At 43.8% G+C, this 22,128-nt stretch overlaps 1 protein-coding gene across 1 annotated transcript; it reads right to left on the bottom strand.

Moving 5' to 3' along the window:
• Positions 1-376: 376 nt before the first annotated feature.
• TRIB2 (tribbles pseudokinase 2) lies at positions 377-21,757 on the bottom strand. Its single transcript, XM_027455248.3, has 4 exons — positions 21,600-21,757; positions 20,358-20,768; positions 16,094-16,386; positions 377-2,756 (listed from the first exon to the last, which is right to left on the bottom strand). The coding sequence occupies exons 2-4, from the start codon at positions 20,625-20,627 to the stop codon at positions 2,288-2,290; spliced, it is 1,032 nt and encodes a 343-aa protein (XP_027311049.1). The 5' UTR covers positions 20,628-20,768; positions 21,600-21,757; the 3' UTR covers positions 377-2,287.
• Between the last annotated feature and the right edge of the window lie 371 nt (positions 21,758-22,128).

Raw genomic sequence — 22,128 nt, 5'->3', positions numbered from 1 at the left:
GTGCTAGCTTGCTCCATTTCGGCATGTCTCTATCAGTGGAAGAGCCTCACATTAACAAAAAGACATAGCTCTCACTGCATTTCAATGCCCTCCTAGAAAAAAAAAAAAAAAAAAAAGTATATGGACTTGATAAATGGCAGGGACACGCCAAAAGAAAATAAACAAAATAAAAGCCAGTTTCATTTATAGCAGACTGTAAAATTTTTGATGAAAAGGCTTACAGTGTTACCTTGTAAATAGAAGTGCTAAGCTTTCTCAGCTCACAGGTCTGGCAAGAGCTTATTAGCAACACAAAATATAGCAGCTAAGCGATCCTAATAGAGAAAACTCCTGCACCACCTCAGACCTAAAGTAAGAATATCTTTCACAACTGAAATTTAGTTAAATATGCACAATTTTATTTATTGAAGAGATTAGGACAAAAACATTAAACCAAATACATGACAAAGCACCAGAGGCAGTAAAACCCCACCATGCACATCACCAATCTTTCCTCCTATAAGGTACTTATAAAATAAAAAAAAAAAAGTCCTTCTTGACACAGCACCATCTTCAGAGTGTAAAAACATTACTCCTTTATATTCTTAGTTACCAAAATAGAACCAAGGCAGGTCAGCTGCAGCTAGCTTTGTCTCTTGATAAAGAACTGTGAAACATCCTCTTGAGAGTGGGACCATAACTTTCCTGCAAGGCAGGCAAATAGCATCCATACGTCAAATGCCAAGTAGCTGTACGCACATGCCACATACTATAATTAAGCACAAATTCAAGTAACATTTACATACTACAGAGTCCACATGTACCTACCCAAAAAACATGACCACTTCACAAAACGTATACAGGCAGTAATATCAGAACAACTGAGGTACTGGAAACACAAATATTTATGCCAAGAGATTTCAATATCATACAGCAATATAAAAGCAGTAATAAAAACATTTGCCAGTCTAAATCAAATAAAGCTATCTAGAAAAAAAAAAAAAGCTAAATAAAAAGTTATTTAGGGACAGAAATACCTGAACAGAAAAGAAGTGTGTTAACTACAGCATGTAACATGTCATCCCAAGTCAACCCGTAATTGAAGTACTGGCTTAATACATCACTACTGTGACATTTTCTTCAATAAATAGAATAAGTCTTGACAATACAAAAGGTGCATATTACTGTGTATGTTTCAAGAGGAATATCTGTAATATAAATGTTCAGCTTATTAATACCCTCTTATTTTTTATTCTGGACATAAACAAAAATCAAACCCAAACAATTCTTTTCCCAAGTTGAGAGGAATTCAAAGAAAAAAAAAACAACTCACAATACTCTTCTTCAATAATAAAGAGCCCTCTATTTACATGTGGGCCAGTCAGGTAAAGAAGAGATCGGTTCTCAGATAAAGACATGATTAAGGGCCTTCTGCCCTCTCTAGTCATATACGTGCAGCATGGCAGATATGGAAGCCAGTATCTCATATCTTTAAAAAAAAAAAAAAAAAAAGAAAGTCACATAGTTTTCCTTTTTTTTTTTTCTCTCCTATTATAGCAGTAATGCATCTGGAAGTTCGAGTTATAATAGCTTCCTGCAACAAACCATTTGACACAAAACAGAACAGCTTGTTAAATGACAGTTACTTCCCCTTAAGGGAACAAAGCATTAAAATGTCATTTCCTGACAAGAATATTAAGTAGTTTATTTAGAAGAAATGAGTTGAAAATAGCTATCAAGAGACATGAACTGAAATTTTGTTTGTTTTTAGCACCCACTTTTCATGTCCGTCTTTGTGCACCTAATTTTTTTCTTAAATTAATCCCATTAATTATTAGACATCCGATTAAAAAAAAGTTAGCCAATTGTACTTTCCCTGAATAATGGCTGAAGTTAAATATCTAACAGTGCGATGCCAAGATGTGAGCTGAGGCAAAAAGTTTCTATTTGTTGTGAATTACCACTATTTTTTAATGGAACAGAAACAGGAGTGATACAGCTGCACCAGAATTGGCATGTGCAGTCTCCTTGGCTCCAAAAAGGTGAGAAGCTACAATTGCTCCATGCTGCCTTTTCTCCTCCAAATCAATCTAACCTGATAGCAAGCTTCCCCCCACCCCCCCAATCTGTCCCCATGCTACATTTGTTATATTAGCTCCTTGTGGAGGTTCCTTCTCAATCCGAGGACCTCCGAGTGTCTTTTGCTACCAAGCTAGGCTGATGCAGGATGTGATTTAACACCGTCAGGAAGGGCTCCTTCATGTGTCCATCTCCAGGTTGTGTACCTTCTGAACACCAGTCTTTGTGCTCAATTAAAGAATGGGTCCAAATCTTCTTCCATGTTGACATCAGGCACCAGCTGATCTGATACTTCCTTAGCACCATATCCTGAATTCGATACATTAAAATCTGTAGAAAACCATGGATGGTCCAGAATTTCCTGTGAAGTCAGCCTTTCTGATGGCTCCCGACGCAGTATGCTACGTATGAGGCATTTTGCCTTGGGGGATAGAGTTTCTGGAATGTTAAATTGCCCACGCCGGATCTTGCTGAAGAGGGAACTAGGCTCAATGTCATGGAAAGGATAGCGTCCAACTAGCATGGTGTAAAGCATGACACCTAGACTCCACACGTCCGCTGCTTTGCCAGAGTAGCTGCCATTTGTGTTCAAGATCTCTGGACTCACATAGGCTGGGCATCCATGCTTATCAGAAAGAGAGTCATCATTTCCTCTTAAAATATAAGCATCTTCTAGGCTTTCCAATTTCACTCTAGTCCTGCAGGCAAAAAAAAAAAAAAAAAAAGAAAAAAAACACACAAGGTAAGTAAACATCAGAACACACATATTCCAGGCTGTTACAGTTACACAATTGCAATTGTAATAAAAGTACTCTACAAAATTCAACAACTGCAGAACTGCAACAGTTTAGATTCCCACTCACAGTGCTTATTATTACAGGTAATTGATATTGTCTCTTCTATACCAGTTAAAAAGACACATAGGGAATATTGCCATACACACAGCTACAAGATTTCAATTACACCTGTCCAGTAAATAAGCTGGTAAGGTCTTATAAAAAGAAGTTAACTGCTACATTCATGTCTTTAGTAATGTTTCTGTAAACATGATTTCCAAGAGGAGACGCAAGCCTCAAGGTTATTTGTTTTCTGCACTCCAATCGTATGTAGGACTCATGACTAGCCCTAACTAGACAAGGTTGTTTTGACACTTTCACACTGGTGAACAGTTACTCGCACCTGTATTTCAAAGTTTGACGTGAATAAAAACTGTCACTCCAACCCTAAATAATTCTCTGACCAACCAACATTTTTCTTTATTCCAGTATTCAAGAGCAAGTTTGACAGATTTCGGTCTTCCTAAAGAGATCTTTGGGTAAGGGAGATCAGGTGAGCTGAATACAGAGATGAGCTTATCTACCCAGCCAAACCAGAAGAGCTTCTCACATTGAAATGAATGGAGAGAATAGCAAAGGGCTTGCAGAGGGATGACAGGGATGCTTTATCTAGATTGCACACTCCTTTTGCCTGCAAAGTGTTGTGAACTTGTCATTGTGCTGAAGTAATTATCTCTGCAAAAGGATTTTCTTCCATTATAGATATCACACAGAAGCAGAAAAAAAAACAACGCCAAAGCTGCTTGTCATAGCATGAGTTTTACATAACCTTTCTTTCCTCTTAATTTGGACTGCAAGCGTCTGTAGCTATATTTAAAAATCTGTCCCTTTTAAAGGCATCCAAAAGGATTACCAATTATCCTTTAGACAATATGCCAGCAATAGTTGGCTCTAAGAGCAGAATGGGTACAACGCAATAGGATTTATCCAGTGCATCTGGATAGAAGAGTAACCTAGCAGCAGTGTAGTCTTCCAACAACTTGGGGATCACAGCTCAACTGAGGGCATTTCAGTCCTCTTTCCTCAACCTCATGGGTCTGTATGATCACTCCTAGCCCTGTGTCGTGGCCATACTCCCATACCACAGACATTCACAGGCAATGCCTGAACTTCATCCCAGAAAACAGAACTCACATCTCTTGACTAAAGCACATCGTTTAATAGGCATTAGAACAGACAAGGAGAGCCCTGTTTCTTAAATGTTTATTGAAGACAACATTGCTCAGGCTTGAGTTGCAAAAGACAGCTGGGCCAGCTTTGGCTGAGACTTGGTTCCAGGGCAGCTCAGTGCTATCTTCTTTGAACCAACAGAAGAGCATTTTACTCCGTGGAGTACTCCAGTGGCAACTGTGCCATAAACTCTCATAATGACACTTGGACCTTTTCAACAGCTAGAGACGTTTACTAGCAGAGGTGAAAGCCCCTTTGGCAACATGCCTTGAATCAGGAAGTCATAAATACAGAATGCAGGATACCTGGCTCCCAAGCACAGTGTGTCCAGGCAGCTCCTTCTCACATTAAACAGGCCAGTGTTTTCTCCTCCAGTGCGGATGCTGATGGGGTTTGCGCAACACACCTGCTTCCCGATTAATTACCCATTGCCAGCCTAACAGCAATTCTGGGGATGGACAACTGCTCATTAGCACTCAGACAATACCCTATAGCAGCAATACCTCACACAGGAAGCTGGCTGTAAGAAGAAACTAACTGCAATTATCAAGACCACAGCAATTTCCCTCTGTACACAGCTCAGAGGCTCCAAAATGGGAGAGTGCCGAGGAGAAGGGTTTTTCCATCATGCTCAGCCCTGTCACGTTCCCACACCTGTCCAGCATCGGAAACACAGCGAGGAGAAATGTAGAGTGAAAAAATCACATCTAGGAGGACAGGGAACAGAGAGGAGGAAATGGAAGTCAGAGGCATGACTTGTGGTTCATTTGCACTGCCCACCTCAGTTTTTCCATAGAAAAGCATGTGTGGCAATAAAGCAGGGAGGCCAACTACTCAAACGTGCATTAAGTCACTGAACTGCCAGCCAGGAAAGCATCAACTCACTCCTGCTACCAGCAGCAGGCAAGGAACGGGGCAGGGTATGCTATTTATAAATAACTTGCAGGATGGAATTCACCCCCCCACACACTGTCTTGCCATCCAAGTGTCAACAGTGCAGGGAAATGATGCTTACTCTCCTATCTTGTTTTACGTTTCTGAACATTGCCAAAAAAAAAAAAAAATTAAAGAAACAGTTCATTCAGCAGCTTGTGTATTAAAAGAAAATTATTTTATTTTCCAAATCTTACATTTTCTGTAATGGATGCGACACAGAAGTGGAAAGAGTGGATTGCAATGTGCGTTTAAAAAAAATGCTCAGAACTCATTTTCTCCAAGAGGAGAAATCATTTCTTGCTAGTAAACCAGACGCAGAACACAAAGGCCATATCCCTGCCTTGATTTTCATGCAAGGTGCTGCATTCTGCAGCCGGCAGCCCTCCGCGCATGCCACGTCGGGTTTTGTTTAAGCAAGCAAATGGAACAACAGCTGGCCCTTATCTGCCTGCTCCTCCGTAATCTGCAGCCAAATGAAGCAAACACTCAACCAGGTTTTTCATCCTGCTGAGTTGACAGGCTTTGAGGAAACAAAAGGTCCCAAATCAAACAAAAACACAACCTTCAGCTCTCCTCATCCCTTCTTGCCAGCCCCCAAGACCTCAACCAGTAACACCCTTGTGTTTGAGGTAAAAAGCTGCAAACCAGCTCCTTCACCAGGCCACACTCCAGCAGGGGTACAAGCACTGGAGACCCACCCAGTGCCCATACCCTTCCTCACAAACCACAGTCCTGTATCTGCTGAGCTCGTACCTGCCACATAACACAGCCCCAGCAGGACACTTCACACCATCCCCCTTCCCAATTACCACCAAAAGCAACTGGGATGCTCTCATTTTGTTGGAGGGTTGGGTTGCTCCACAGAAGGTGACACAGAAGGCACTTGCAGGCCTTCTGTGAGCAGAGCAAAGACACCAGAGGAGCACATCACAGTTCTGTGCACAGCGCTCATCAGCTTTTGCTGCTGAAGGTCCTGGCTGAGCTCTCCTGGACTCTTTACGGTGTCCCAGAGCCAGGGGAGACCCAACCCAGCCTCTCTTCCTAACAGACAGGTGACTGCACACATCTTGACCTTGCATACAGCACACAGGCTGCAATCACAGACCAGCTGAGTAGCATGCCATTGTGAACTCTAAGTCACTCCCCTTTTTTACAGTCATTTCACGTTTTTTTAGGCAATTGAGAAGGAAGGAGCAGCCTGGCTGAGGAGTTGCTATTTCCCAGTGCACAGCACCTCTGCAAGACAGAGGTATTCCTGGATTCTAGTTCTGGTTGGCCTCCCATTTCTCCATATTTCAAGCACTGCCTAAGAGAGCTAGGTTTTCTGCAAGTCTGAGACCTTTCTTTTCAGGGTGATGGGATGGGGGGACAACAGGAAAGAGACGATCTAAATACAGAGAAATGCACAGACGCCCTGGATGAGAAGCAGTCTTCCTTTCTACCTCCTCTCTCAGAGGAAGCACTGAAATAAAATACCAGGAAAAAGAATAAAAGCCAACAACAACAAACAGACCCTTAAAACTGCAAGTAGCTTCTGAGAACACAGAACCTCTGCAGCAGAGGCTCGGAAGTGTATCCAACTGCAGCGCAGACAACCCTGAATTCGGCACTTGGCAGGCAGGGGACAGACTCAAAACCAAATGCTGAAATGTGAAATCAGTCAGCTTTGAAGCACTTCTCATCACAGAGCAGAGAAAGCACAAACAAAAATCATTCTTCTTATTAAGAGTCGCATTTCTAAAAAAACACCTCTCATTCTCTACATAATTAACTCGCATCAGCCAGCTGAAGGACCCCCACAAGAGAAAAGTTTTCCAAAAGCATCAGCATTTGAGGTCGACCATTCAAATGGTTGCAACAAAATTAATCCCTGAAGTTGAAATGTAAGCTACTGCCAAAGCCGGATGAGAATCACTTTGTACACATACTGTAGGACAACAAAGACTTTTGTCAAGGCTTACGTAATTACAGTACATAATTTCAAGTTTTAATGCAGACCCTGAATAAGCACTTGGAAAAAGAGCATTATGCATCTATCAGATCATTGATAAAACACTGCATTAGTCTAATGCATTAAAAAAAAAATACAACCCTGAATCATGGCTATTTAAAAAGGGGAAGCTATTCTGCCTATGAATGCTTTCCCATTACTGGTGAATGAAACCACAGAAGTGCAATCAGAGGGCAGCAGCAGCACTCAGACGGGAAATGCGTCTTTGTCCCCATAGAAACCGTCAGGGAAACCCATGAAAAACAATACCACTCTGAATTTCTTATCAATATGCCATTCATTACTTGACTACATTCAGACTTTGCTCTTCAGTAATGTAACAAAACCTAATCAATTAAATGTCTTCCAGAAGATTCTTCAACGCAGCCTCCTCAGTTAGCACCCGTTTCTGGCAGACGGCTTTGTTGCACGTACTACACTTTTTTTTTTCCAGGGTGATTCACATTATTCCTCCCTGCAGAGCTCAGGGGTTACTGGCAAATTACTCCCCTGCCTTTTGACACTGAAGCCAGGACTGTAAGAACCCGGCATTCACGCTTGCTCCGCTCTTATTCTCCAAAAGCAAACACAATTTCCATACCAGAATCAGTGGAATTATTCAGAAGCCTCTAAGCTCATGAGGCACGGGGGGGAAATATATATAAAAAGATGGAACATTTAAAGCAGAAATGCTGACTGAAAGTCTGAGTGTTTCAGAGGAAAATATCTCCACTGCACTGAATAAACAGTAGTAAAGGAGCCCATGCCTGAATCAATGAAAGCAGTTGCTTCTAGTTTGTCCTCAAAGCCATTTGATAGGAAATAGCACCTGAACCACAGCTGAGCCACCGTTACCATTTTGGGAACAAAAACTGCAGACCAAACCCACAGTTTCAGTCCAGCAGCATCCTTGAGACATCGACCAGATCAGCTGCTTTTGGAAGGAGGCATCCTGCTTCAGAGTCTCCAGGCACGCCACCCACTTGCTATTCAACTTGGGTCAAAATGAGATGATCCAGATTTACAGATTCTATACAGCAGCCGCGTGCCTCCAGAGATCAGAAAACAACTGTCATCTGAATTGGAATTGCCATCCAAATTGCCATTTTACTGATATGGCTGCAGGCAAATATATAATGGCAACTTCTGAACAGAAGAGGTGCCTCACAGCATTCCCCCCTAAATTAGCCTGCCCATAAAAAACAAAGGCACCCATGACATGCTCTCTCATATTTCAATGTTGCCCTGACTGAGGCCAGAAAAGCCTTTCCCTGGGTGGAAGCACTCAAGCCATCAGCAGGAACCTGTTACTGCCCAAGAGATCACGGATTGCTCCTGTGTGGCCAATAATTTACAGGTCATTTAATCAAGGTCAGTTGCTAGCACCCCGTCACAAAGACAAGATGAGCATGAATGCAATTATGCCATCAGGCAGGAGAAAAAAAAAAAAAGAAAGGGGAAGCTCGACACTGGAAACAATTCTCTTTTGCTAATTGATTATTTTAACTAAGGGAATCTCTCCTAAATAATGCAGAAGCATGCTGCCTTCGTGCAGCCGGTGAGATGGGGAAGGCGGCTAATGAAATCCCATGCGGATGATTTGTAGCTTGGTAGAAAGACTTGTCCTGAACTCAGAACTACTCGATCTTCTCCCGGGGCAGTGAGGCATGCAGGATCAGAGGGGAAATGTTATGCCATCAATTCAAATCCTGCTCCTTTCACTGTTAAGATCCCTTCCAGCGGGTAACGGCACGCAGCCTGGGAGTTCACCACACGGCATCCTACGCAGCTCCAGTGAAAAAACCTGTACGGAGGCTGTCAGACAAACTGTCTCTTGCATAATGAAACAGGCTCAAGGATACGTTTCAAAAGGCAACTGGGACTCGCAGGCAGTCAAGGTTTTACAGGATGAACCTTGTTCCTAAGGGAAGATTCCCTCACTGGTACTTCCGCAAAATGAGGAAGCCTCTAAAAATTACATATCCCCACCCACCCTTCCTCCGACGAGATCCTATCCTGCCCCATATCCCCTCGCTGACATGCAGGATCCAGCAACTTAGGACTTTTAACTCATTTTTGGCTGGTTAACACTTAAAAGAAAAAAAAAAAGCAGACCACCCCCCCGCACCCCTCCAGGTAGGGCTGGGGCCCCCCAAGACCTCTGCCCTACAGCACTCAACCAGGATTGCTGGGAACAGCCTGTCCTGCATGACATGCACTTAGCTCCTTCCACACCCTTATTGCCTAGGGTGACAACACACTCCCAAAAAAGCAGGCAAGAAGGGAGCAGTGTGTGTGTGCCTACGCTGGGGTGAGGGGCCTGAAGTCCACTGCAGACCCTTTCATAGAAGGGCTCAGTTACAACCCTTCAAGGAGGCCATTATATGATAAGCATCTGGCTCATGGCAGCTACCTCTCTTATCTTTTTAGATCACATGAAAGGTCAGTTCTAAAAGGCTCTGCTGTCAGCTCTATGCCATGTTCACCATCTTTTTTAGGTCTGTTCACATGATAAAGCTCCACGGGGAAAGGAGACAAAAAAATATATTTTGTGAATGGAACTGCATGTTGCCAGAAAAGCCCTAGACTTTCTCAGTCCACAGTGGGTGCCCAGCACCTCTGTGACAAAGCAGATCCATTATTTTACAAGCTGACTTGCAAACCTTTGCTGAGATGTCTGTAGTCCATCTCCAAGCCATATACATTACTAAAAAGCAGGTGCTTAAGACTAAATATGCCCCAAGTTGGCTCCTGTTTATTGTCTCCTCCTTTCCTCTGTCTCCCTAGCCTGAAGTAATTTCATGGTGTGATAAGGACAATTAAAAAGAAAATACAGGATAATTTCACCATGGCAGTCCATGGCAGCTGCCCCTAGCCAGTTCATCGCCAGCTCAGATGCCTAAAAACTTCCTCAGCCTCAGCTCAAAAATGAACACCAAGTATCTTGCACCAAGTCTCTGGATGGAGGTTTTTAAGTCTTCAAAACAGCAAGCTGGTGAACTCTCCGTGCAAGTTGTCTCAAGAGTCATCTGTTTCCAAGGACTGCAGAGTGCCTGCCCTCAGAGAGAGCAATCCTGTGACAGGCATTTCATGATGGGCACCCAACCATGCCAACCACATCTGGCGACACAGCCAATGCGTAATGTGCAGAATTCATCCAGAGGTGCCTTTCGGAAAGTCACACAGGAGTCCAGAAAGCCAGTGTGCAGTCCAGTGATGGGGAGAAATGTGACAGTTCCTGCAAAGAGCCTGCCAGAAAGCTGGTGACCAGAACGCAACGGGTCCAAATCAAAAAAAAAAAAATGCTGAACTGTCATAAGAAGTGATTCGGGAGCTTGCCAACACAAACCAGCTAAGGATACAGCAACGAAAACTAGTCAGTGATTGTGGCAGGAGAGGCTGAGCAGCACATGAAGGCAACCTGCAGCCCAGAGTAAAGGCAGGACCCTAAGTAGGGCTTCTCTCCAACTCCTTGTCCACTGCACGACTGCATCCCCACACCACCCTTCACAGAAGGAAGAAAAAAAGTTAGGTATTCAGCTACAAGTAGTACAATAGCGCTACACCACTCATGGTCATGCCAAAGGACCTCAAACAGACTTGGTTCCAAGATTCACTTGGAGCTCAGTCCTCACCCCAGAACCAGCCAGCTCTTCCCTGGCTTTCGTTTCATTTATGACCTTGTGCACAGCACTTAACCTCTATGACTCTGCATGCCCTCAGGAGGAGATTTACACACTTCAGCGGGCTGGTGTGATGATCAACATCTACAGACGGCCTCCTGCACTCCACTAGGAAGGGGGACACAAATGCAACAAAACTCAGTGTGCTGATCCCCAGAATGCCAGAAATCAGGAGATTTGCAAGCAAACCCCTTGAAAGCAACAAAGAGCACAAACCTTTCTGTAGGGGACAATTGTCTAACTGCTCCATCCTCTATCTGAAGTCTGATAGCAGACATTTGCTGCCTGTAATGGAATTTGCCTTCCTTACCATATTCTAGTGAAAAGCAAAATAATAATCATTTTTAGTCTGAAATTTGACCTATAATTTCACACTATTGAAGAAATGATGCTTATTTGGACCTGTGGCACCTTTCCTCTCCTTTCAGGGTAAGGTAAAGTACTTAAATAACAAAACAGATGAAGACTGCCATTATTTGTAATTCTTTTGGTATTCAAACACCAGGACCAGGACATTAATTTACCTGTTCTCTATTGAATTTTAAGTAAAACAGCGAGTTCCAACACCAGGGGAAAAAATGAGCTGACTGCATTACAATTTGACAACCGAAGGGGAAGAAACTTACTGCTAACTCTAAGATGAAATGCCTACTTGGACAAAGGTGAGTACACGTATTCTGTGTTTCTTTGTGGGATCGGGTTTGTATCACAAGGATTGCAAACAACATAACTAGGTCACCTTAAAGCACCATCCAAAGCTGAGAAGTTCTAGAGGGAAAAAAATGATAAAACAATTCTAAGAGCATCAAATAAATGTTATGCTAACACAGGCTTTCTAAGTTGGTGGATTGCACTGGCTGCATTCCCCTGGTGCACAGCAAAAGGTGTCAAATGATATTTACTTTTATTGAATCCCACCTGCCTACCATTTCTCATATTTACTCAAGGAATACAGGGAAATGATGATATCTAAATACCAAAATTATTTTAATTTTCCCCTCAACAACTATGATGAATGTACAAGGTCTTTAAGCTTCAAATATTATGACAGCTAATATTTTAATATAATTAAAGGCTTAAAAACACACTACAGAAATTAATAATTCCCTGACAGCAGGAATGTTCATGTATTAAGAAAGCCATTGGAACAACTACCACAGAAATGCTTGATTTAATTCTGAGATCTTTGAGGTGGCTCTCTCTCAAAGCATCTGCTATATATCACACTGATGAATTGCTTTATTAGCTATGCTGTGGCTAGTGCTATTTTTAGCACAATCAAAAAAGCCCTGCCCATTCTGCGACATCATTATGGGACACCAGGAGAAGGGCAGAGTTGCTCTGCCCAAAGGCCTACTATGAAGGCAGACTGTAAAAAAAAAATAATAAAATAAAATTTAAAAAAAGCTTAACAGGAACAGAACAAAAATAATTAAAAACAAGAGTCCCACAAAGATCAGTAGCAATGCTGACCTTAATATCTAGGATGAGAAATCATGCATGGAAGTAGAAAACATACAAAAGCATGTTTTAGGTCATCTCCAGTATCTTGGATTCAAATTTTAGTTAGAAGTTTTTAAATAGTCCAATTTTTAAATAGTCAAGAATCCTGCAAGTACTTTAAAAAGTCTGGTGAGATTCAGCATGGCAAATAAGTGTTTTCCATGTGTTCAGTAATCTGAAAGTCACTGCCCTCATTTAATGGATGTGCTGCTGCTTGCTAACCCAGTCTTATGAAACATTTCCAGCCATGCGGTAATGTCTTAGAAGTTCTGCTTCATCAAGATCAGTTGCAGGTTTAAGAAGTTTAACTCTGAAATTTCAATACTCTGCCTATTTCACATATAGTTTACAAATAAAAAAAAAAAAAAACAAAAAAAAAACACAAACACAATCCCTCTTCTTCCACCCCCCTAAAACAAGACCCCCCAATCTTTCTTTATATGAAGCAAACAAAAACAAAACATAAAAGACCTAAGGTGCTTGCCAACAGCACACATCATTTTCATGGAATGCAATCTTAAAAATTTCTACAGTTCAGAACTAAAGGAATCTATAAAACAAAGTACCCTGAAACACAGATTAATTGTTTTGTTTCCACACTATGGAATTCTGTATTTCATTTTAAGTGCTGATGTATTTACATACATGCAATAACAAGATGTAACACACCATCACAGTCTAGCTTTGATTTAGCACATCAAGAAAACACTGCTAGTAAGATTGGGACCCCTACAAAATGCTCAGCACCAGCAGCCTCCAGCATTTTTTTTCCCCCTATCTCCTTGCTTCCTGGTTCATTACCGGTATCGCAAGAGCACTGCGATTTGCAACATCCAAATAACATGCATTCTTCGCAGTGACATCAGCAGGAGCAAAGAGCACTCCTGACACTAGATCAAGATCTTGAATCTTTGCAAATTCCATCTGTAGTTTAGATAACCAGAACGAGGTGGGAAGAGTTCCCATGCCATATAGTACCTGTCTGCAAAACTCCACGAGTTCTGACTTCATATTCAACTACCAGGGTAGCATTAGGATCAATGGAAGGAATATGTGCTAAGAAATGCTTCAATTGATTTTCTTTTTTAGACAAATGGAACTGCCTCCATGTATCCTTCATATTCTCTCTGACTCTTGCAGTCAGTCTGGCAGCCCATAGCTAAGAGCAGACAAATCTTACTTAAAAAAAAAAAAAAAAGTTTCCATTCATATGTTGCCTGCATGCTGGATTTCCCATCTTTTTTTTTTTTTTTCCTAAAATAAAGTTGTGAGTGTTTAATAAGAGAAAGTTTCAAATCAGTAAGTACTAAAGGCTTGAAGAAATAGGAAAAGAACTACTGAAAACGACCTCCACTGAGGAACAGGTGTGGAGTTCACAGACATATCTTAAAACATCATTTTCACCTTTTTTTCTTCCTCCCTGGATCACTGCAGGTACCAAGGATCATTGGATTTTGCAGCACCCTTACCACAGGCACTCCCACAGGCAGCAGTTTCTGAATGCAAGGCTGCTCAGCATGCGGGCATTGCCGGCAGGCTCACCGAAACACCAGTTCAGATGGGTGTGAGCAAAGCACAGAAACCTCCATGAACCCGGAAGGACCAGGAAGATTTTTCAGCCTAAATATAGCAGCAGACAGAAAGTGATGACTGATTACAGTCTGATGATCAGAGCATGTGAAAAAGCCAGTCACTGTTTGGTTCTATTTCCATCTCCCGCTATTTAATCTCACTGCATCTCGGTTTATTTAGTGGAGAAAGGATTACAATACCTCTATACTTACAAGTCAACAACACATCCAGAAGAAAACCACATTACTGTTATCTTAAAAATAACCAGCAAGTCGTATTTGATCTTTAAAATTAATTAGTGGATAATTAGAAGAGACTGTTCAAATGTGAGTAACTGTGTGATTTTGCAGACGAGTTATGTTAAAAACATTCATGAACGCAAACACTACTATTATAGTACACACCACTCTTCTTGGGTGGCTTCAGGATTTGGCCTCATGCCGTGTGTTGCATTTAGTTCCTAGTAAGCAGCAGGGTAGGAGTTCAAAAGTATTCAGCACGGCCTGCGTCTGCTCCCACTACATTGCTCTGAGCTCATTCTGCTCAGAGTGGAAAGGTAGTTCCAGCCCTGCCCTTTATACAAAACCACACAAGTTTATGCAAAAGGCCAAGAAAAATTCACTTTAATGTTAGGACATAATCAGCTATAACAGAAAACAACCCCACCTACTTGACACAGGTTCGCTCGTTATCTACATCAAAGATGTCATAACAATGTTTAATTATTAAACTCAGGGTAAAAGTTGTGAATGTTTAGTTTACATGTATCTGCTTTGAATTTCTCTCTTAATGGACATTAAATTTGTTTCATTTTAGACTTTCTTATTAGAAGAGGAGGAAACAGTAATCATTTGTATTGGGGCTACAGTAGGAAAACAGGGAATAGCTGTGAATTGCCCGAACTGAATTGAGAAGTGAAGAGATTCCTTTTACTTTACTGCTTATAAAAAGATTAAAAGAAGTTCATTTTGGAAAAAATGGCTTTTATTAGGTTAAGTAAAGAATATTTAAATAGGATAGATGTTGCCGTTTTTATTTTAAGGTTCAGAACCTCTCTTTAATGACTTAAGTGACAGAAAACTAATAGACATTCTCAGATCACAGTCTTACTGAGCCTACAGAAAACCTGTTTGCCTCTGTTTTTGCTTATAACCCTGCAAACAGCCCTAAATGGAATTGATAAGCATTGGTTATTTTTAATGAAGATTTCCAGAACACTTCACTCTGCAACAGTTTGAGAAAGCTTTCAAACACTTCATAGGATGGAACCAGAAAGGAAAAAACACCTCCCCATCCTCTACCAAGACACGAAGAAGCATAAAGGGAGGCTCTGTCCTCATTTAATTTTGTCTTCTGACAGTCATCTCCCAATTTAAATTCCTCTGTGAAAGCCTGACATTACTCTGGCAGCGTTCATTTCTCTGGTGGTTTATGTGGAAGTTGCAAGCAAATACATGATGTAACATAATTAATGAAAACTGGTAACCACAAGGAAAGAGACGTGAAGCTTCCACAGGTTCAACGCTATAGCTATGGTTCAGCATCCAAAATAGCACTTCAACAGTGTATACCTAGAGTGTATACCACACTACTTCATTCCCTGTCTTCCACCTCCTTCCCCAAATCATTTACCAGCCAATTACTGAGCAGGGAGAGCATGCAAGGAGGAGATACAAATAAAACCACCACCAAAAAAAAAGGGTAGTTTCCCAAGTACCACAACAGTTGATACTAAAAGCAGGTACACACACAACAACAAGGCTGTTTTAGTCTTAGTATGACTCCTGACCATAATACCCTTAGAAGCAGCCTCCAGACTCTTCCAGCACTGGAAGAAAAAAGCTGTCCTCAAAGTGGTCCTTCAAAGCACTGGTGGCCCTTGTCTCCAACCTACATCAGCATTAACCACTTCGCTGTTCTTCTTCTTCATGTCTCCTCATTGGTATGAGCCATTTCAGTCCCCAGCCCTCTTTAATATATCAGTTCTTTTACTCCTTGCCTCTTTAAACACCAGCTGTATTTATGCTAGCAGAGCTCCTACACCAGACATCTACGCAGAGCCTTCCCACAGGAGACATCCCCTCCTCTGGAATGAGGATGCTCCTCTGGGTGGAGATGCAAAGACAAGACACAGATACAAACAACTCTCTATACTTACTTTACTCCTAAGCCAGAAGGTAAAATGGCACATCCATCCCATGATCAGGTTGCAGAGGTAAGTAAAGAAAGTGAAACACCTTGTGTACCACAAACGAACAGTATGGTGACCACAAATAACACAGCATCCTGTGAGTCTGAAACTGACCTCAGGCTCCCCCCACCTGTAACGTCACAGAGGCTCTTACCTTTCTTCATCCTTGAAAATAAACTTTCGCAGCTTGAGATCTCGCAGTACCAGTCCACCATCATGGCAGTGTGCAACAGCGGAAGCTATTTGATAGAAGAGTTTGGCTGCCTCTTCTTCTTTAAGCTTCTTGCAGGTACGAACAAACGAATGCATGTCCCCATAGCTCCTTTCAAAGAACACATACGCTTTTGTCTCCCCAAGAATTATTTCAGTAATTTGGTTGATATTTTTATGTGCAGGCAGACAAAAACATGGTGCTAATAACTCCTGGTAGCAGCCAATATCAAACACCTGCAGGAACAAGGACAGTAAAGCCAGGGTTAGCACTTTGAAGGACAGTGAAGTTAGGGCATATCTAATTCTGTTAACAGCACCACCTCTGAGTACAGTTTATGCTGCTGCTGAAGCTGTACCGATGTAAACAGGATGTCACAGGCTCACGGCACAGAGGACGAGACAAAACAGACTGTACAACCCCATACAACAGATACACGTAGCCTTGACGGAAAAGGCTAGCGTTCAAAACTTGTAGCAAGAACAGTTTCATTAGCAAATAGCTGATCAAATTTAGAATGTAATCTGAATTAAGCTGTAAAGACCAATGACATGCAGAGGCGGTTCTTGGAAGGAAGCTTGTTTATCTTCTATTTTACATCCAAATAAACTCATAGAGAACATGACCGGTAGCTTTGTGTTGAGAGAAGCTGTCAAATTAAATCCACCCTGATCCACACGCCTCTCTCTTGATTTTATTAACCCATTAAAGCTTTCAGGATTTTCTGGTTTAAAATATCATCTGTCACTATTCACGTTTACTTCCTGCATTTCTTTCATCTCCCATGAACAGCAAAGTCACTTTCACTTTCAAAGTCTCAGTTTTACAATGGCTGTTTATAAGATCAGAAGGACAACAGGGGAAATAGCCCTGCCTCTTGGAGCACAGACAAACACCCTTCAAAAGGCAAAGACAAAAACCACCCCAAAGTCTCTGCCTTTCAGTCAAGTGCTCCATTAAAAGCAAAGTGTCCCTTTAATAGTAAGTATGTTATCACTGATCTTATGAATGAGCTGTAGGAATTAAAAAGGCTGCTGGGAAACCCAAATATAAAAAGTTACTATAATCTAGTGATGACGAATGAATCAGTATTTGAGTCAATTGAGAAATGCCCATACTACACAAAGAAGAAAGACTTCATTAACAAGAACAGAAGCCAGTGTGCTGAAAGAGAGTATAAGCCAAGTATTGATGGGAGTGATTGTTATTTTCAGTTATACCTGCTCCAGATGTAACACAAAGCAAGGGATTAGCATTTCCACTAGCATAAAAATTCTATCAATATATAACTCACTCTCTGGTGTTTTGTTACTTTGGTAAAAAGAATTTAAGGTGGTCATGTCTCATTCTAATTGAACAAAAAAAATGAAGAACCAGTGAAGGTATCAAACCTACCAGTTTAAAATGCAATTGTTTTCCTTCTTTTTGTATCCCTGTAGTGGGTATTTGTGTCCTCTCCAAGAAGCAAACTTCCTTGCTTTCTTTGAAGCTTTATAAAGCATTGAGTACCGAGCATCAGAGATGCAGTTCAATACAAATTTACCTGAGGCTTCAAAACCTAAGCCTTGTAACACTTCAGAGTGCAATCATTAACTCCTTCCCCTGAAAAGGACCCCAAAACGGGGACACCCCCTCCTCACCCAGCTCCTTCCCACCACCCCATACCTGTGCTGCTGTACACCAGCACAGGCAAAAACAACCTTAAAGGCAGGCTGCCAAACAGATCCAACACATTTTACGGGGGGGGGGGTGTAGATTAACACTGAGCCATTCTGGTGACATGGTGAGCCAGGGAAGCAGAACTGGGGTGGGGAGGGGGTGTTGCTAAAATCCTTGGTGTGTAAATCAGTCCAGAGGAGAATTCATTGACATTTGGGTCTCAAAACTAATACATTGTAAGTGAATGGCTCTACTACAATGCGGCTGCTATAAAATAAAATTTAAGCAGGAACATTCATGTAGCTCAAACCCTCAAGTGAAAAAAAAAGCCTTTCCAGAATTCTCTTCTAACCAGGTTATCCTGATATAAATTAGTTATATTTTGTGGTTCTCGGGTAAGGTAAGTAGGTCTGGATATGTATCAGCACTGTATTTGCAAGTGAGGAGATGGGAAGTGCTATCACCCTGCTACAGCCTAGAATACCTTTTATAAAGCGCTTCTTTGTATCCCAGCATGTAAGATCCCTGGCCTCAATTCAGAGAATGTCCAATAAGCTGCAGTTTGATTTAGTTCTTGCTGGAAATTGGAAGTGAGAAGTTACCATTGTCTGGATGCCACAGAGCCTCGAAGCAAGTAACGGCATCTGTACAGGCAGTGGGTGCAGCCAAATGAATCTTGAGAATCATCAGTATGTGTCTGCTATCCAAACCAATGTTTGTGCAAGCAATCTCTAAGAGCATCTTCAATAAGATACCAGATAGCAGGTCTATTAGCCGGAAGGCTACTTGACAAATACTAGTCATGATACTGCAGGCATTTTAAAGAATGCATTAAATTGAGTTCAGGGCTGACAACTGCATATTCACAAGCTGGCAATTCAAGCTAAGATCATATTTTGGAGCCCAGCTAGAAGTAGTGCCTTGCACATACGGAAAAACTGACACTATTCAAATGTCAGGATCGGTTTAAAAACATACAGCTTGAAGGGAGGAGAAAAAAAAATCAAGTCCACCCTTTGTGAGCTGCAGTCATGCTGCTCATACTGTTATCAAAACACTACCTTAATCCTGCAAAGCAAACAGGAAACAAAGACGAGCAGAGCCCCCACTTTACTCCTTGCTATGCAAGTTCACCTATAATTTCACGCAGAGCAGCAGCTTTGTGGGATCTGTTTATTTCATGAAAAGATGCCAATGTCCTAGAGTGCAGCACTGTACTGCTGCACCAAGCAGGGCTTTCATTCTAGAAATTCTCATGTTCTGTTTCAGTTTAGTAACAAAGCATTCACTTCAGCATGCAGTATTAGTCCTTTGCAAAGTCACGGGCCCTTTTTTTCCCCTGAATAATCACACAAAGTCCTAGGTTGCCTTAACATCAGGTTTTATAACTCAATCAATGAGCACATTTAAATTGCCCTCTGAACTCCAGTCTTCACAAATAGCAAACAGGAGCAATTATTTTCACTTCCTTGCTACAAGCTAGTCCATAACTTCTTATGAATCGAGTACAGAAGTATGCAACCATCAGCAATACTACCATTAATCCCTGGAATGTGAAAAGTAGATGTATTGTACCTTTTTTCAATTTTGCAGTTAGTTCGACACGAGACGCTTGCTCAAGATAGCTACATGGCACAATTCCATATTTCAGGAACAATGCAAACACTGCAGCGGGTGTTGCAAGGTTGCAATGTGCTACGTAGTTATAAGAACTACTACTGGGTACTGCCTCGGTTTGCCTGGCATAAGTCTGGCTTGCTACAGACAATGAGAATCGCAATTTAGGAACAAAGGAAAATATTCCCTCAGCCCGAAAGGAGAACATCCCTCGACAGGCGTGCACGCATGGGGTTTTCTTTCTCCCACTGCTCACCTTTGAATAGTAGGAACAAACTGGGAGGAGGCTCAGCAAAGCAGACAGGCTACAAAGAGTGGGATAGCTATTTTGTCTGCTCTTCTGAAAACCGTAGGTGTGCAGGTTTTGTTCTTGCTGAGTTGTGCAATGGGGGAGGATGCTGTTTGCAAACAACCTCCACGGTGAAGGAGCTCAGGCTGCTTAATTCGATGTGGATTTTTTAAATCACTTTTAAGACAAAGCTGATTGCAACCACCACCACCCCCCTCCACAACCTCCCCCATACCCCAACTCACAGAACACGGGAGAGGGGCAAAAAAAATCGAGGAAGCCGGCAGGTCCCAACACCTTAAAATTAGCTGGGGATTCCCTACTCCATTTTGAAAAGTGAGAGTGGGGAAGATGAGGTTTTCTCCTGCCCTGAAACTCCCTTTAAGACCTACTTAAAGGACGGCTCTTTCCAGAACAATATCCCCGGGGTAAGCGGCAGAACTGGCTCCCGGCCACCGCTATAACGTGGCCATTGTCTGGAGAGAGGGAAAAGTTACAGGATGCGCCTTTAATCCTGCCTCTCCTCCGCCTTTTCTTTTTTAAAGCTGGTCAATAACCGAACCCCCCGACCTCCTTTAAAGCCCCAGGAAACGAACCCGCGGCAGCAGGCTAAGCCCGGCAGAGGAGGAGGAGAGGGATTACCTTGCAAACCAGCTCCTCGCCGCTGTGCAGATGGACGGCTCGGAAAACGTGGTCTCCCTCGAGAGGCTCCAACAATAAGTATTTCCCGATGCAAGAAACGCAATGCGACAAGTTCGGGGTCTCCGGCGGGCTCGGCGAGCCTAGATTCGGGCTAAAACTCTGGCTTGGCTCGATGGACCGTATGGACGAGAGCTCCTCAAAATCCTGGGTTTTATTCCGCGGTCTCCCATATCGTGCTATCGTGATAGGGGTTGACCTTTGTATGTTCATGAGTATGGAGAAAACCAGCCGAGACGCTGCACCGGAGCCCTGGCGTGGAGCGCGGTCCCTCGCCCGTCCAGCTGCGGCTGCCTTTGTGTGCCGGGGAGGGGGGCGGGAGCGGCGGCGGGCGCCCAGCCTCAGCGCCGCGTCCTGGGCACAGGGAGAGAGCGCTCAGCCCGCGGCCCTTTGTTCCCCGCCGGCGGCCGGGCGCGGAGCGGTGCGGAGCTGGGCTTGGGGCTGGGGGGCGGCCGCCTTTCGGCCGCCTCTCCCGCTTAGGAGTGGGGATAAAGGGTTAGGTAAAAGCGCTGCGCGCAAGTGGGGGGGGGGGGGAGGCTTTTTTTTTTTCCCTTCTTTTTTTTTTTTTTTTCTCTCTTTTCTCCTACTGCGAGGCTGAGCAGCGCTGCCGCCGCCGGGCTGTAGATGGCGTGGGAACGCCGCCGCTGGGAAAATGCCCCGCGAAAATAGCGAGGGAGCGAGCGCTGAACTTGGAGCGGGCCGGCCGACAAAAGAGCGCACGGAGCGGAGGGAGGCTCCGCGGGGCCGCCCCCCTGCCGGCCGAGCCGCGCAAGATGCGCGGGTGCTGCTGCGCGCCCGGCGGCCAAAGGGACCCAGCTGCTGCCGGCGGCGCGGCTGCTCCGGGAAAAGGGGAAAAAGTGCGACCCCGGGAGAGGGGAGGCGAATCCCAAGCGCACGGAGGGATTTGGGGCTGGGGGCTGAATGGAGAACAGAAACAACAAAGAAAAGAAAAAAAAATAAATAAAGCAGCGCTGCGAGAACGGGGCCGGCTTCTCACTGCGGGGAACGGAGGTGCACTAAAGGACGCTTAAAAAAATAATTTAAAAAAAAATCAGCAGATTGTATTTATTTTTATTTTTTTTCTCCCAAGGGGGAGAGGGGAAGGGATGGCCGCGTCGCTCCCCTTTCAGCAGGGCATCGTCTCCCCCCCCGCTTCCATCTCCCGGCGTATTAATAGCTACTTACGTGGCGGGGACGCTGGCTGCCTCCGTGCCTCGCTGCCGGCCGCCGCCGCACGCCCGCACGGTGCCCAGCGCGCAGGCTGACTGTACTGCCCCGGCACCGCCGCCCGCCCCGGCCCGGCACGGCCCGGCCCGGCCCCGCCGCCCACCGCGCTCCGCTCCGCCCCGGCCCGCCCCGGCCCGCCCCGGCCGCCTGCCGCTCTCAGGGTAAACAAGGTGAGACGTCCTTCCGCGGCACGGCTGTGCTGAGCCGAGCCGTGCCGAGCTGTGCCGGGGGGGCTGCTCGCACCAGTATGCACCAGTACGGCACCAGCGCGGAGCTGGGAGCCGCTCCCCGCTTTTGTCAGGGATGCAGCCGGTCTTCCTTCTCCCGGGGTTGCCCTTGCGGTTGAGGGGGGGGATATTAGCTAATTAATTTTAATTCATAATAGTTTCCCCCAAATAATTAAATACACCTTAAGGAGGAGTCCGGCCCCGCCACCCAGGCATTGCATGTGCCGGCGCCGGAGCCCCAGGCGGGCGTGGGTTTTGTT

Source organism: Anas platyrhynchos, chromosome 3 (genome assembly GCF_047663525.1).
Source record: "Anas platyrhynchos isolate ZD024472 breed Pekin duck chromosome 3, IASCAAS_PekinDuck_T2T, whole genome shotgun sequence".
NCBI lineage: Eukaryota > Metazoa > Chordata > Aves > Anseriformes > Anatidae > Anas > Anas platyrhynchos.
Note: the sequence above shows the minus strand (reverse complement) of the source record. Positions and strands in the feature narration are given on the sequence as shown.

Coding starts and splice junctions, on each gene's coding strand:
- TRIB2 (XM_027455248.3), bottom strand. CDS start 20,627: ATGAACATACAAAGGTCAACCCCTATCACGATAGCACGATATGGGAGA. Junction 16,387..20,357: donor GCGAGGAGCTGGTTTGCAAG/GTAATCCCTCTC, acceptor TTGTTCCTGCAG/GTGTTTGATATTGGCTGCTA. Junction 2,757..16,093: donor ATTTTCAAGGATGAAGAAAG/GTAAGAGCCTCT, acceptor TTTTGCCTGCAG/GACTAGAGTGAAATTGGAAA.